General features: G+C 34.7%; 1 protein-coding gene across 1 annotated transcript in view; it reads right to left on the bottom strand.

Moving 5' to 3' along the window:
- Positions 1-16874, bottom strand: part of LOC150100970 (putative ATP-dependent RNA helicase DDX10) — a 293342-nt gene extending 276468 nt beyond the window's left edge. The window contains exons 1-2 of the mRNA XM_090401236.1: positions 16721-16874; positions 9624-9684 (exon numbers count right to left, since the gene is read on the bottom strand). Coding sequence (XP_090257362.1) covers positions 9624-9684; positions 16721-16843 — 184 coding nt within the window. The 5' untranslated portion in view covers positions 16844-16874. The remainder of the gene's footprint in view (positions 1-9623; positions 9685-16720) is intronic.
- Positions 16875-17794: the final 920 nt, after the last annotated feature.

The following is a 17794-nucleotide window of genomic DNA, read 5'->3' as shown; positions in this document are numbered from 1 at the left end:
ACCTAAAACACAGTTTCTTATCCATTTCATGGATAAGAAACTAAACCGAAGTCTCTGACATCACTGGAAGAGTGAAACATCTGAAGTGGCAATGGCCTGGGCATATTGCTCGAAGACAAGTTCAACGATGGACAAAAGAAGTACTGGATTGGATTCCACGAGAGAAACAATGATCACGACACCGATCTAAATTACGGTGGATTGATGATATCATCATGCAGGAGTGACATGGAAAAGGAGAACCGTGACAGACAGTTTGGAGTAATCTTGGAAAGGCCTTTATCCAGCAGCGGATCAACAATGGCCTGATAATGATGATGATTATATATATATATATATATATATATAATTAAAGAAATTTAATGACTGCAAGCCAACAAAATAGAAAAAAATATTTAGATATTTACTGCTGACTATATTTATAAATATAGTCAGCAGACTCATCGTGGGAAGTTCATTCAACTGACAATATATTTATCATACGGAATCTTAAAATCCTTAACACTCCTTGCATTAACAATATACAGTAGTCCAGTAATGCGCTCCATTCACTGACAGTTCTCCATGTAAAAAATCTACTCCTCGCATCCCTCTATCACCTGTTTTCCTCCTATCCACCAAACTCTGCAATCCACATCTCTTCAATCTGTCTACATATCCAGAATTCCAAAGTCCTCATATATTGTCTTAGTCACTCATCTCTGGACCCTCTCCAATGTTTCCACATCATAGTGAAAACGAGGTGACCAAACTCAGCACAATAGTCCAAGTGTGGTCTGACCAGAGCTTTATACAGTGGCACAACCACTTCCTTATCTCTACATGTCAGAGTACTTCTTATCATAGTGGCACTATGATGTGCAGTCTTTGCAATACGTCCTCTAAACTTCAGTCTACTGTCAACCATCACTCTCAAATCTCGAATCTTATCTACTTCTTGCAGTACAGCACCATCAATATAGTACACAGCCTTATATTTCTGCACTCCAAAATGCAACACCTTTCACTCATTAATGTTAAAACTACAACCCCGTTCCTTTGTCTAAGTCAAAGTCTATTCATATCTTCCTGAAGGGAATTAACATCAGCAGTGATACTTATAATTCTCCCAAGCTTTGGGGAGAATTATAAGTAGCACTACTCATCATCATCAGCAAACAACTGAAGATCCCCATTCAGTCCACATCATATATCATTTACAAACAAGTTAAGCAGGGCCCAAGAGCAGAACCCTGGGACATTCCACTGGTTACCCTCCTTTTCTGAGAAAATTCTGGGCGCCTTGTTGTTTGCATTTTCCTGATCTACAAAACTTAAGTACAGATCCTTGTCATTTTCCCACGATTTCTGAACTCTTTGTCTTAAAGTGAAAATCTAATCTTGAAAATCTCAATTTGGCCTGAACCCAGCTTGTTCTTCTACAAGTTTCTCTTTCACAATCTTTCTCAACCTCTTTTCTAGTATGCTTGCATAAATCTTACCTCAAACACTTAGTATAGAAATTCCTCTGTAATGCTTACATTCAGTTTTATTCCTTTTTTTTATAGATGGGTATTATAAGAGACCTGCTCCAATTAATGGGCATTTTGACCAGGCCCTCTGAATTATGCAGTATAGTCACTGAAAACTTTTATACCTCCAAACTTAAGCATTTCTGGTCAAATATCATCTACTATAGCTGCTTTTTCACATTTCAAGTTTTGACAGTTTTTTTACCTCAAGTACTGATATGTATTCCTCTTTGCATTCCTCCTGAAAATATTTTTACTACAGTTCTGTTCATTTAACAGTCTTTCAAAGTATTTACTCCAGACATCTAGGATATTCTTATCTTCAGTTTTCATGTCACCTTTGTCATCTTTGATTCCTTTTACAGTATACTCTTTCCTAAATTTCTAAGCTTCTTGAATAGCCTCCAGAACATTTTGCCACCTTCCTGATATTTATTTTCCATACTCTTACCCAAGTCTTCCCATGACTTTTGTATATCCACTTTTACACATAGCTTAGCTCTCTTACATTTTGCTCTGTAATTTTTTAGGACATCTGCCGACTTATTTTCTAAGAACTTTTGGTATGCTTTCTTCTTCTCCAGGACTGTTTCTTTAACTTCTTGTGTCCACCATGGTGTTCTTATATTTCTATCTTTGCAGACAACTTCACCACATAGTTCTTTAGCTGAATTAGTTAATGCCTTCTTCAGAATTTGTTACCGAGACTCCAAGTTTGGTTCTTGTTTTCAATTTGTTTCATTTTTAACTCAATAAAGTTTGTATGGTTGAATCTACAAATTACTTGTAAAGCTGCTCAACTTTAATTCTTTTTAAAACTTTCTTACGTACTGTTCTTTTCAATGTGATATCCAGTTTTATCCTGCTTTGTACTAAATAATGGTCACTTCCAATTTCAGATCCTCTGTACACTTTTGTATCCTGAATGAGCATGATGATATCACTAACAATAATGACGCAGTCAATGAGGCTTTTTCTTATTTCTTGTGTCTTCTCTCCTTGTACACATCTTATGTTGAAAAATGATGTTAGTAATGATTAGTTTGTGTCCTCAGCAGAAGGCCAGTAAATACTTACCATTATTATTAGCTATGCCCTTCTCTCCAAATCTTCCAAAAATGTTCATATATGCCTGGTAGGATTCATTTTTGTGTTCAGAACTCCACCAAGCACCATTTTTTCATTTTCTTTATGTCAGCTGCCTGTTTTAATGACTCAAAAAATTCCTCCACTTGTTCCTTTTGTAGGACAATAGGCACAAATAAGTTTCATTGTCCATGTCCTAATTTCGAATTTTGCCCATATAACTCTACTTGAACCTGCTTTCCAGTCAAGAAGTTAATCTTCATGTCAGGTGGTGAATGCTATCACTACTCCTACCTTCCTTTCATTGATCATTATTGCCTGAAAATAACATCCTATACATACTTATTATTTAGTAAGATCTCAAATGGTTTTGTCTTCTTTGTCTCAGTAATGCCAATTATGCCCATGTGGTACTTTTCCAATTCTTCTGCAAGTTTGATTTCCATTCCAACAATGCTCCTTATATTGATGGTTCCTATCTTCAGTTCTTCTGATGTTAGGTTTATTCTTCTTCTTCAAGATGTTGAGTTGGAGCTTGTTCCTATAGCTGACTTTTCACTGTTCACTCTGGTTTCCTGATGAAAACAGTGGGACCTTGCTTAACTGGGCAATGCCCAATTAAGGCATTGCCCAGTTAAGCAAGGCCCCACTGTTTAACCTCATGCCAGCAATGGCATGAAACCTCGCGCCATTGCTGACATGATACCTCATCACGTTGCAACATATATATATATATATATATATATATATACGGTTTTTTCATGGTATATATATATACCATGAAAAAACCAGGCATCTATAAGATTCAATGCTCTTGTGGCATTTGTTATGCAGGCCAGACAGGGAAGTCGGGAGAGAAGAGATCTGCATGTCTGAACATGTAAAAGATGTTGAAAAAAATAAGAGAACACAAATCAGTCCTGGCATTCCACACAACCACTACTGGTCATCAAGTACTCTGGCAACAAGCAAAAATGTCATATATTGATAATAACTGTTTCACAAGAAAATTTAAAGAAGCCTCACAATTGCTTAGGATCCTTACACAGTGCAATAAAAATCAAGGCTTAATTTTACACCAACAGTCTGCTTTCATCAAAAATTTAACTGCCACAGACCTAGGATATAGCACACGTGATAGCAACGACTAGCAATGTTCCAACACACAAACAGTAATGAATTAAACAGGATCTCCTACAAAACATCTTTAATTAAATTCTTGTTGAAGCAAGCCATGAGTCTGATAAAAGCAATAATTGTTGATAAGTCTATCATAGCCACTTTCACAGTCCATATCTGACTTATAGTCATGAGTTATTTCTATTACACTGCAATTATAAAAAAATGTAGTTTAGGATATTTTTGTGTGTAAAGGATGATTTGTCATATGACAATTCTGACTTTGATTCTTTTATACTCTAGAGTGCTTAATTAAAACATTCCACACGAGTAAAAGATTTTGCAGGCAATTCCCCCCCCCCTCCCCCAGGGAAAAGAGTAGAAGTTGAAACAGTATTAATACAATCCTGTTAACAGGGATATTTTGCCAATTACAAGATGAATAAAAACACATTACTGAATACATGAGGCTGTGCCAATTACCTGCATGCTAAATCACAATAACGAAAGAATGTTTGAAACAAATAATTCCAACCAAACAATTTAATTAGCAATTACAAAATAAAATTGGAAAATAAATAATAATTGCCACATGTCCCGACTTCCCTATATAGATAGATAGATTAGATAGATATAAAGCAATAATTTTCAAGTGTCAAGTTACATAGAAGCAAAAGTGTTAAATTATTATTATTATCCTAAGACCCAATAGACTCATCTAGGAGATCCCTTTATCAGCTGTATAAAGTTACTTATACAGCTGATAAAGCTGTATAAAAAACTTTATACAGCTCCCACATTGGTTATGGATAGCTCTTCTGATCCTCTGACCAGGTCAAATATTCTCACTCCTCTAGTCCCCCTCCATCACATGCTGCCACAAGTAATTATTTCTCGGTAGGTGTATAAATTCCATTTCCTTCCTGCCATGTGATCTTTCTTCCTTCTAGTCTATATCTCCATAGTTGAAGCCCCCCATAATAATCACTCAACCTGTACTCATTGTACTAATTTGCCAATGCATGTCTTCCAGATCATCCGTGGAGCTCCCTAGCATATAGCAACAACCAAGTGTATATATTGTCTTACTGGCCTTGATCTCACACCAGACTGCTTCAAATGAACAGCCACGGTTCTGCCTATCTCCTATTCTTTTTGGCTGCAATTCATCTGCTATCATCAGCAGTACCCCTCCTCCCACCATCATATCTTCTTTATATTCCCTGATAAATACCAAACCCTTCACATTCTATCCCTGTAACTACATCATCTGCTGTTAGCCAAGTATTACTAATGCCTGTAACTTTTGCAAGATTTCACTAACGAATGCCAAAAACTCCTCCCTCCTGTTCCTGATACTTCTGTCATTAGTATATAGCTACTGCAGCATCCCTTTAGGTCCCCACTCATCCTTACTTCCTGAAATGACACCCCTGTTCATTATTTTTGGAAGTAAGGGTGAGTGGGGGAGAGCTTTGTTCACTGAGCATGCTGAAATGCCAATTCAGGAAAACTTGAGCAATTAGGGTGGAATCGGGTGAGTTTGTGTGAAGGCACCCATGACATGAGGTAGTGTTAGAATGACCAAGTGCAGAATCTAGACACCTAACACCAAACCATTTAGATGCAGTCCATCAGCATTGTACAAATCCTTCTTTATGTCAAATGCATACCAGAGATCCTAAATCACTAAGCTGTTCAAAATGCCATAGCAATCCACTTGTACTTTACTGATAAAGTAACAGTTGAGGTAGACACAAGAGAAAATGGACACACCACAGCATCTGACACAGTATCACACATACACTAAAGCATGGATAGGAGAGTGGCCGACAGACAGATACTGAAAAGTAGCATATAGGGACAAATACCAAAATGAAATTAACCATGCCACGAAGTTCTCTCCTTGGACCACTTCTATTTGACATTTATATTGCACATCCATACATGCTGCTAAGATTAAAATATTTATTCACTTTCTGTGAGACCAGGAACCTGAAATTTTGCATTGCATAAATTTTGCATTCTTGCAATAGATTTAATACTAATGCCATTAATAGTGATTCAAGTATATATCAAAATTTCTTTCTTTCTCAAACATTAGAATGGACTCTGCCATTCCAGATATAAAGCAGATTCCTTGCCACATCATTTCATTATTGCGAAGAGGTGTAATTCAATACTGTCATCCTATGACAGTAGTGTTCAACCTTTTTTACTATGCGAGCTACTTTTCTATAAAAAGTTATTTGGCGATCTACTCTCTTATATAGATCACATTCCCCCAACCTGATATCTGATTACACACAAATAAACAACTAAAAATAAACTAAAAAAAATACACAACTAAAAACTTTATTTGTGTTTAAAAATTTATTTATCACTTTTAATTATTTTAATACAACAACAAAAAAAAAAATATATATATATATATTGGAATAAAATATTTATTTCTCTATTTTGGAAAACCAAATTTAGAAAAAAACAACAGATTGATTACAAACTCACAAGTTACAGGAAATGCTGGTTGATTAAAAAAAAAAAAAGTTAATGCGAAATTTGGCATTGTTTGGAGCTTGCAATATTTTCATAGTCAAGTTGATATGAAGAAGTGGCCAATTGCAGACAATCATCCAAATGATCATTTGTAATTTGGTTTGGATTACAAACTCACAAGTTACAGGAAATGCTGGTTGATTAAAAAAAAAAAGTTAATGCGAAATTTGGCATTGTTTGGAGCTTGCAATATTTTCATAGTCAAGTTGATATGAAGAAGTGGCCAATTGCAGACAATCATCCAAATGATCATTTGTAATTTGGTTTCTTAATTGATTTTTTATGACGGTCATATTTGTAAAAGCGGATTCTGACAAGTATGTTGATCCGAAACATGACAGAATTTTTCGCGCAACATCAGTTAATATTGGGAATTTTTCATGTGCATACTTCCAAATGATTTCATTGTTTATTGATTTTAAATGTAAACTATTCTGAATATTTATTATCTCAAGTTCTACTTCAGCTTGGTTTATATCAAACAGCCCACTAATTTTATTTGAAATTTCTGTGATGTTCAAGTTTTCTTGAAATGGATTATTGATAAAAGATACAATCATTTCAGTTTTATTAAAATCTTTAAATCTTGAATTTATTTCTTCCTCAACTAATTCTATTTCATGAATAAATTTTTTTAAATCATAGCGAAGCATTTCTTGATTTTGTTCAAAAAATTTTAATAAATATGGGAGATGTCTAAATTCGCAGTCATTTATATTTTTCTTTAATAAAAGTAAGTATTGTTGGAAAGTTTTTATTGAACTTAACATGTCAATTAAATTTGTATCTCTACCTTGTAACTCTAAATTTAAATTGCTTAATTTCGTACAGAAATCTACTAAAAATGATAAGTGTAACAACCATCTTTTATCACTCAATTGTGGATAAATATCTCCTTTTTCATCAAGAAAATTTTTTATATCGTTAATTAATACAAGAAATCTTTCTAAAAATTGACTTCTGCTGAGTCAGCAAACATTATTGTACAATAGAAGTTCCCTATCATCATCTGCCTGTAATTTAAATAACCGCCATTGCAGGGCTTTTCCTCGTACAGAATTTACAATTTTAAATGTAATATCCAAAACATCTTTTGTGTTTAATCTCTTACTACACAGTACTTGTTGGTGGTACGTTAAAAAATACAGTGGTACGTTAAAAAATCTGGATATTTGTCATCGTTTTTACATAATGAAATGAAATGAAGTCTGATTTATTACTTATCATTGCAGGAGCACCATCAGTAGCAACAGACACAAGTTTAAAAAGCGGAAGTTTGTGTTGTTTCACAAATTCATCAAATGCCGAAAAAATGTCTTCTCCCCTAGTCCTTCCCAATAATGGTATAATTTTCAAAAGTTGTTCTTTACTTGAATAATCTTGAAATACTATGCGAATAAATACCATTAACTGAGCAATATCGGTGAAGTCATTTGATTCATCAAATTGTAATGAAAATGCAACACACTGGTGAATGTCTGACATTAAACTGGCGTGGAAACTTTTCTCTGCCAATTGGAACTCTTCCTTTTGGCAATTTGAAACCTTGTCTGCAGCCTAGAAGTAAGCTCCTTTCTGGAAGTGGGAAACTCCTCTCTCAAGCAACGTGGATCCGGGCAGTCTCTCTGGACCAGGCAGCCTCCTCTCTGACAGCAATTCTGGAATTGGGACCCCTTCTGCTTGCTTCAGTTCCCTTTTTATTAGGCCTCCTCTGAGACCTCGCATGAAGTTTGGCAACTCCCAAAGAATCGGTATGAGTCTCTCATCTTAAGTTTCAAGTTTGGCACGCCTTTGGTTCTCCTCCGCTTTCTTTTGATTGTAAGTTGCTGGCCATCGGAAAGTTGTTTGAGCTCTTTCTGACTGACTTCGAAGATGTTTACACTTAGAGCCTGCAAGCCTTTCTCATACATACAAGTTTCAATAACAATCTTTCTAATGCCGCTATGTACAGCTTTGGTGACAAAAACATTGCCTTTGTTTTTAACACTCTAACATATTCTTATTAAAGCACTATATACAGTTAGCTTCAAAAGAGTTATTTATAAAAACATCTAATACAAACTATACCGAGACAAACAAAGTTTATTTTTTTACAATATTCACATGGGACTTAACCTAAGTAAAAAATGGATGTAATGTGCTTTGGAATATTTAATATTTAAGCTACAATCGAGTTCTTACACTTTGCTTATAATCGTATTCACTCGGCTCGCTGTTTGACTTCCACTGATCCAAATTAATTCATTTATCCGGACTTACAAGAAAATTACTGATTTGACAATTTTAACGAAAAATAAATAAACAATAGCAATAAACTTAAAGCGAATTAAAAATAATACCAAATAATGATAAATAAAATATTATGTTTTCAGTTTTAATTAAATTTGTAAGGAGGAATACACAAGAGATCAACCAAAAATCGCTCCGCGATTGACCGGCCGATCGTGATCGACGGGTTGAACACCCGTCCTATGACATCCCTTTTCTTCCTAATTTAATAGAAATTCCAAATAACAGTTCCTTACGAATCTATGAGTAATCCAAGACCAGGTTCTTTAATTTATCCTTTTTCTTCTATACATAAAGAACCTTTTCTCACTGATCTCAAGTCTTATCCATAGTTTTGCTGATGATAGTACACTCCATTTTCTTCCTCCACCTCATCCAACTCCTGTAGTGTTTCTAGATTTATTGACAATTCACTAATACCTAAAACTGATATTCATACCATTCCTCAACAGGACAGCAAAGACAACCTACTATCAACTTTAATGCTACCAAAACGTAGTTCTGTCTTCTTTCCAATAAAAATTATTCCAATTTCCTCCAAAACAGTAACAACAAGAGCAGTTGCTGGTCAACGCCTATTTAGAGTCTAGCTCCAAACTTGTCAAACCAACTTCTCTGCCTCTCCATTCATTTCATCTATCTCTGTTCTTTAGAACAACCTCCTTCATTCTGTTTTGAAGCTGTTCAAAACACTTACCGACAACTTACTACCAACTTTAATGCTACCAAAATGTAGGCCTGTCTTTTTTTCCATAAAAAATTATCCCAATTACCTCCAAAACAGTAACTCTGTCTCATCTTTCATTTATCTCTGTTCTACAGAACAGTATTCCTCATTCAGACTTTAAGCTGTTAAAAAAGATGTTAACAGATTCCTCCCTCCTTTTTTTTTACACTCTTGCACACACACACACACACACACACACACAGCACTGATGTGCTATAGTTGTTGCAATCTTTCATGAGTGAGTCATATACATATAGAGTACTATCACTAAATAAGAATCACACTCAAATGTTACTAAAATTAAATTAATATGTTGCATAAAAAAAAAAAATTACCTTTATGAGTCTTTTGTGATAATGGGAAGTCAGAGAATGCTTCTGCAGAAATGGAATCCCACTTAAAAAAAAAAAAAAAAAGAAAACTTTCTGTATATGATTGATATAATATAATAAGTATAAAAAAATAATACTCACACACACATATATATATATATATATGAATGAAATATGTATATCAGTGGCATCACGTGCCCATTTAGGTTGGATGTGCTGTTGTGTGGCTTATGTAATTCACGCAACAAAATTCATGTCAGTTTGATCATATCATTGCATTTTTATTGATGTTTTATATGTTTTATAGAATGCATAGCACATCAGCGCTCATCTTAAGTGGTCCAATGCAAATAATTGTAGGCTAACTTTGAATACTTTAATTTATCAATTAATATAATTTTAAATATGGATAGCATAAAAGTCAAATGAACAAAAGCTATACTTCATGCATGGTGTTTATTTAGCTTTTACCCCATTCTTGACTGTGAACAAACTTAACTTCCATGGATGCCCAATATTTTCTCCCCACCTTCCATAAAACGAAAAATTTCATCAGCCAATATCCTATAACACCCATTCAAAAGTTTGTAGACCTCTATCATATCACTCCTCTTTCTCCTGTTAATCTGAGTCTAATCCACATAGTCACAATCTGTCATCATAATCTAAATCCTATAATCCAGATATAATCCTTGTAACTTTTTTCTGTACCATTTCCACAGCTTCTTTATCCCTTTGGAACGCGGGACACCAAATCTGCACACAATAATCCAGGTGTAATCTTATCAATGTGCTAAAAGGAGCCAAAATTACCTCTTTATCCCCACATGTCAAGGTTCATTCACTTCAACATTTCAATTATCCTTCAGAGTTGTGTTTGCAATCTTTGCTACATGATCCCTGAACCTCAAATTCCTATCCACCATTCCCCATCAGTTTCTAGTAGCATAACCCTGCTAATATAATATGCTGCTGGAAATCTCATCATGCCAAAGTGCATAACTTTACATTTACTAATTAAACCGACAACCATCTTTGCTTGCCCAAATTTCCAGCCCATTCAAATCATTTGCAAGTGCTGAATATCAGCAGCATCTCTGATTGACTTGTCTATCTTCGCATCATCAGCAAACAATGCACATTTCCTGATAGACTCTTCATGTCATTAATGTACAGATTGAATAACAATGGTCCAAGGACTGAACCCTGAGGTACACCACCGGTCACCTTAAATCTGGCAGATTCACACCCACCGTATATCACTTTTTGATATCTCTGTCAACCATCCACTGATCCAAGTCAAGAGTTTATATTTCAATCCCACATTCTCCAGTTTATGTAACAGTCTTTCGGGTAGTATACTATTAAATGCTTAAGCAAAATCCAACATTATCACAGTGTATCCATTTCCTTTAACCAACCTGAGTTGGATAAAGGAAATTTATAACTTTATCCAACTGTTATAAAATGAGCAAATTACTAAAGCATGACCTTCCTTTAGTAAACAAATGCTGTTCCTTGCAGAGTATAGCTTGTTTGTCTATGCCTTTCTGCATGTGAGTTCTTACCAACCCCTCCAAAATCCACTATCACACTTTACTAACCTTTCCTTGCCCATTCTATTTAAGCGGCCATACACCTTAGGTAAGCTCTATTGACACATTCTTGATGCTACTAATGTCAAGTTCTTTTCTTCATTTTTAATATGATTGCATCACTGATGCCATTGGTTCACTATCTTAATTTTTCTCAGAACTCTCATATCTGGTCTCTAGTCTTTGATCAAGTGCTTTATTTCTAACCTCTAGATCAGGGGCGGCTCGTGCATAGGCACTGCAGAATTGCAGCATCCCCAATTTTTCTCGATATATAAATATTATTTATTAATTTATTTATATATGCTTGTAATATTTAATTTCATCATCAACAATCCTATACAATTCTCTTATTTTGTATAAAAATAAAAATCCATCTTGTAGCACTTAGGAAGGCAAAGGACGCTAGCAGCACTGTGTTTATCATAGTGCCATATTGCTACGTGCACAAGCATATGCACATCATAGTGAGATGCGAGCTATTAGTGTAATACAGTACAGTCCGTCGCGCAGTTCCACTGTTGTTTATATGCAGTTTGCGCTAGTAGTAGAGTGCTCGTAGTGAATATCATGTTTACTCTGTCTCTTTAAATATTCGGACATTACAATTAAAAGATTTAATTGTCATGTCCAAAAATTGTAAATCCATTCCTTTAATTACAATTAAAGGAATGGATTTTATCGATAATAAACAATATTTTTTCATGAAACAAAACAAGAAGAATATATTTTATTTTAAGTAATTTTGAATTATACCAAACTGTATAATTTTATCAATAATAAACAATATTTTTTCATATTTAATTTTTTTTTAAATTTTTACCATAATTTTGATATTTTATCCAAACACACATACAAATATAAACAGTGTGTATGTATATTTCAAAAGTTGCAGCAACCCCACGATTTCAAGCCATGAGCCGCCACTGCTCTAGATATTACTCGAGACATCTAGAATATCCTTATCTTCAGTTTTCATGTCACCATTATCATCTTTGATTCCTTTTACAATACTTTGATTCCGCTTTCCCAATTTCTAAGCTTCCTGAATAGCCTCAGAACATTTTGTCACCTTCCTGATATTTATTTTCCACACTCTTACCAAAATATTCCCAAAACTTTTTTTTAGCTCGCTTACATTTTTCTCTGTATTATTTTAGAGCATCTGCTGACTTATCTGCTAGGAACTTTGTATGCCAAGAAGAAAGCATACCATGCTTTCTTCTTTTCCATGACTGTTTTTTTAACAAGATTATCCTATGCATAGTAATTAATACATGTCGAGAATGTTTTGTGATGGTACATGTGTATGTATGGTGGTGTGTTTTTTTAAGGTGGGTCAGGTAGATAGGTGTTTTTCATGTGTGGGAACATGGGTATGTGTGTCTTTCAGCTAGCAAACAGAGTGGATGGAGTCTGTTTTTTTGAGGTGGAGTGTAGGTATTGAAGAGAGGGCAAGCAGGATGGATGGGGTCTGTTTTTTGAGGTGAGGGAAGGGTGAATGTGATTTAGAGGTGGAAGGGATTTTTTTTTTTTTTTTTGGTTTTAAAATATGAAATGTGGGTGTACATTAGGTTAGCTCTTGATTGCCTGGCAGCCCTCAACCAGCAATCTTCTTTAAATCAATGAAACTTAAATGAATGCTTGCTCATCTTTAGTACTGAATAGTACTCATGTGCTAAAGGTTCTGCAACCACTTATGGATGTCTGGAATTACAAATAAATAAATATCCTGCCAACATTTCCAATATTGATAAAAACTAGTACATGGAACAAATTACAATTAAATGGAATGAGAATTAAGCAACATTCAAAGATGAAGGAAAGAAGCAGCGAAACAATGATTTAACTAATGTTATAACTTGTATATTATTGATACTATACAAGTTATAACATTAGTTAAATCATTATTTCGCTTCTTCTTTCCTTCATCTTTGTAATATGCAATTGTATATTACATGGTAATATACAATTTGCCAGGATACATCCAATACAGAAACATCTGGACAAACTGGTTTGCATGTTTCTGTATTGGTTCAAGTGAGCAAATGAAGATAAATATCAGTTCAATGTTGCTAAATGCAAGGTTATGAATTTGACTGAGAACACCGCAAGAAGGATTTTAAAAATAGTAATTTGATACAAGTGGTCAATGAAGTTAGAGACATGGTGATTAACAGGGCCATTGCTAGATTAGATCATGCCCTGAGGCAAACAATTAAATATCGCCCCTGATGGATTACAAGGGCACCATATTTTTATTACAAGAGAAACATTAATGCAAAACGTTTACATAATAATATTAATTAAATGTTTGCTGTATGGGGATACTGCACAATAAAACTGTTTATAAGCTCTTCTAAATTTAAATTATAAGCTATGTATGCCTCTACTGATATAGTTGCTAGACCTCTCTTGCAACTATATCAGTAGAGGGTCACTGCTGTTCGCAAATAATTTTTAATCAGTTTAAGCTTGGAAAAACTTCTTTCCGTACTTGCTATGCTAACAGGAATTGTTAACAATATCCTTAGGGCAGTGGTTATGTTGGGATAAATTTATACAAGATTTTGGTTATGTGTATACAGTGACGTACTCAGGATTTAATCTTGGAGGGTGCCGGGCGCTCATGATTTAACCTGGGGGGGGAGTTGAGTAGACGATTTGCGAATACACGACGCATCACATACGACCTATGACTGAATCTGCAGTGATCGCTAATTCATAAGTAGTATAGAAATAGAAGACACGACACAACATAAATAAAAAAAATGAATTTTAATTAGGAAAAGATTTTTGGAAAATTTTCTAGTGTTATTTCCCTTTTCTTTGGGAGTGCCCAGGCCCCTTTCCCCCCCCCCCCTCTGGGTGCGCCACTGTGTGTGTGTGTATATGATAAAATTTGGTGAGGACCACTTTTCTCTTGTATTACTTTTCAGAGAATTTTTAATTCTTAAAATAAATCTATTGCATATACATCAGATGTTTTGCCACTGCTCAAAGCAATTTCAAAGGTAATATCTTGTTGCCGGTGAGACGGTGCCTACCGCAATATGGCTGAACAAGTGCCCTTATTAAGTGGTGCCATGAGGCAGGCTGCCTCTATGCTACACCCTGTCGACGGTACAGGTGATTAATAATTATTACGTGACACCCCCAGGGAGTCAAAAGACCCATCGAGGAAGGGTACCTACTCTACAACTCTCCATCTCCACTACTCAATCCACCAACTACAACAAGGTGCAACTACCATCATCATCTACACCAACCATCTACTGCCCACCACCACTAGTATTTTCACAGACAATCACAAACATCCATGCCCACAGCAGGATTTGAACTCACAGCCTTTAAGCTGGAGAGCAGATATGCTAACCACTCAGCCAACCAGGCTGGTAAAATGTGTTTTTCGATTTGTTGAATCGCTGAAGAATCGGCGGAAAATAGCTGAAGTATAGGAAAGGGCAAGGCCAGGATTTAGCTCAATGATGAGTTTGCTCATGATTGAGTAAGAGTTAAATGCAAGAATAAAATTAGCTAATTGCAATTTGCTGTATTTGGTTTTTTTCAAAAACTTTAATACATCTTGCTACTGCATTTTTGGAAATTATGGAGACAACTACCGTGTTTGAATTATGGAGACAACTACCAAATCAACTGGAAAAGCACCTGCTCCTTACACCACACAAAAACATGGTACGAAAGAAAATTTAAAGAATCCTGCGAAATCCTGATAAACCACCCAAATATCAACAATAAAGATGGTATGAAAATTCCAAGGATCTGGATGGCACACATTCAGCCAACCTAATATGAAAGATTCAACATAAGTCAGGACGCTAGCCAATCCACTAGTATTAGAAACCATTCCACTCCAACTGGATGGAATGATGTTAATATATGCATATAGTAGACAACACAAATAATAGGACTCTAGCATTGATGTATAATTTTTTTTTTTTTATTATTTTTTATATTTTTTATTTATTTATTTATTTTTATTTTATTTTTTTTCCACCAGAGGTCAAGCCAACAATTGTGGTAGCGGTTAGTCAGTGTCTTTAACGAACCAGTATGATTGTAGTATAGCTTGTTTCTTATGTATATTTGTACGCTCCAGAAGATAACCTTGACATAAAGGTCGAAACGTCAAATTGTAAAATTTTAGTAATATTAAACTAAAGTTTTTATTCAAACACGGCAGTTGTCGCCATAATTTCCAAAAATGCATTCGGATCACCGTGCAAGCCTAAAAGAAAGGATTTAATACATCTTCTCTTCAAGGATTGAGAATTTGCCTGTTCTGACTTCACTGGTCTTTCCATCTTGTTGTTAGTCTTCCTCTTTTCTCTCTTTGGTCTATATATTACTGAATAATCTTTGTGTTTCCAGGAGTAACAATAGTATTTAGCTCCGAAAGGGGACTTAGCTGCCCTGATAATGAAATAATGAAAAGTAAAGTTCACTTAGTTACATACTTGCTCTCACCAGACATTATATACTACTCCTGGATCCAGGGAAATGAGCTTCCATAAGATTTCATCTAACATGTGCAATCGCAATTCATGAAATTGGGTTATATATATATATTTTTTTTTACAAGGGATGTAAATTTTATAAAAACAATGTAACTAGAAAAAATACAGAAACTAATTTGATGCTTTCAAATTGCAGTATATATCCATTTTAAATATCCATATTTTCAAGTAAAGTATCCATTTTATTTGAAAATATTTGCAGTCTTTCAACACAAATCTGACCCCAATCTTTGAATTCAATGAATATGTTACTTCTCAAGAAGGAGATTTAATGGCATAGTTATCCATTCCCAAATTGTATAAGCAACCCAAAATGTTTAACTGACTTATTAAATCAATGTTCAAAATTCAATTCAATAACAGCATTGTACAATACATGTTCAGAACAGTAATGTGATAAGATAAATAGCTCAGTAAGTGGTCCACTAAACAGACAAACCTACCAAAAGAACATGTGCAATTAATGTTCACATGTCAGTCTCCACAGCTCAAATGGAGTAACAATGTTTCATGTACCATGCCATTTGAAGACCTACATAAGGTTCTCATCGTGAGAAGAGAATCACGTCCAAATGAATATGCGTTAGCTGGTTTATATAGATGTTTTTCTTCTTAGAAAACCGGCAACTCTGCCACAATAGACAAAAATACCATGTAGTATATAACGTTGGGTATATTATCAAATATCATGGAGTATTCCATGATACGTGTGACGAAGTAATGTGACCATAGTATGGCATGATACACGCAGTGTAATAATAATACACTGACCATTCACTAAGCTGTTGTTATAATAATAACATAACAAAACAAAACATAATAATAACATAACATAGCATAACAAAACAAAACATAATAATAATAACAATAAGAAGAATATTTTTATTATTATAAGTGACACCACCAAGATGTCAGTGAGAATATTTCACAATTGGCTCAAGCAGAATGAAAAACAGCTACAGCAAACCTTTTCAATAGAATGTCGAAGACTTTCTATTTCTGCATGCTCCGCATCGCTCTTCTTTAGTTTTTTCCCATAAAATTTAATTTTTTTCTTAAACCCATGCCGACTGAGTTTCTCAAAACCCATCACACTTCCAGATCATACACCGTCATTAAAAACCAACGTGGTTACACACGAGATAAACAAAATGCGCCGCCACACAGTTTAAGTATAATAAGCAGTTATTAATTTCCTTATAAATTTTATTTAAATTATATTATAATTTAAATTCAAAAAAAAAAAAAATCAGCTAACGCCATTTTATTCCCGTATACGGGAGTAGGCGAGGCCAATTAGCCCTATCTAACTTTTGGAGACTGAGTGGGCAGTTCAATCTCCACTGGTACCAATCACAGATAGATGGCCCAAGGGCTATCACTAATTAAGCGGTACTCAGTGAACAGAGACAGCTCAAATGTGCCGCCATCTCGTGTTCCCTAACCCTAACACAATATATTTAATGTCTGAAAATAATGTGGGTACGCGGGTTCTACGGTCGATTTTCTTGAGTTTACGGGAGGAAAAACCCGCTTGCCCGTGCCAGAGATCGACTAACTCGGGAACCGGTCGAAAAAAGGCTTAGAAAAATCTCCTCTAGTCGCCTATTAGACTCGAAACCAAGTCTTCCTTCGTGCGGTCAAGCGCCGTGGTATGCAAACGCCACATCCACTGAGCTACACAGGCTTCCATATACGCAATTAGTAATAATAATAATAATAATAATAATAATAATAAGAATAAGAATAAGAATAATAATAATAATATTATTATTATTATTATTATTTTTATTTTTATTTTTTTTTTTGTTTTTTTTGTTTTGTTTTGTTTTGTTTTGTTTCTTTGGGAGGCATTTCTGATTTCTTCCTCGAAGCTTTGCAGAGCTTTTCTGAGGGAAGTTGCTTTTACACAGTTTAACTTGGTTATTATTATATTAGTTATAAAAGACTGATTCTGTCAGCCCATTCCTCATATTCACCACAATTTAGCCAAAAGATCTAGACCTCAGGCAGTTGTGAACTACACTCTTACTTTATTTAT

The sequence above is a fragment of the Typopeltis vanoorti genome, chromosome 12, assembly GCF_054136105.1.
Source record: "Typopeltis vanoorti isolate ZY-2024b chromosome 12, IOZ_Tvanoo_1.0, whole genome shotgun sequence".
Lineage (NCBI taxonomy): Eukaryota > Metazoa > Arthropoda > Arachnida > Uropygi > Thelyphonidae > Typopeltis > Typopeltis vanoorti.
The sequence above is the reverse complement of the archived record's forward strand: the minus strand, read 5'-3'. Positions and strand labels throughout refer to the sequence as shown.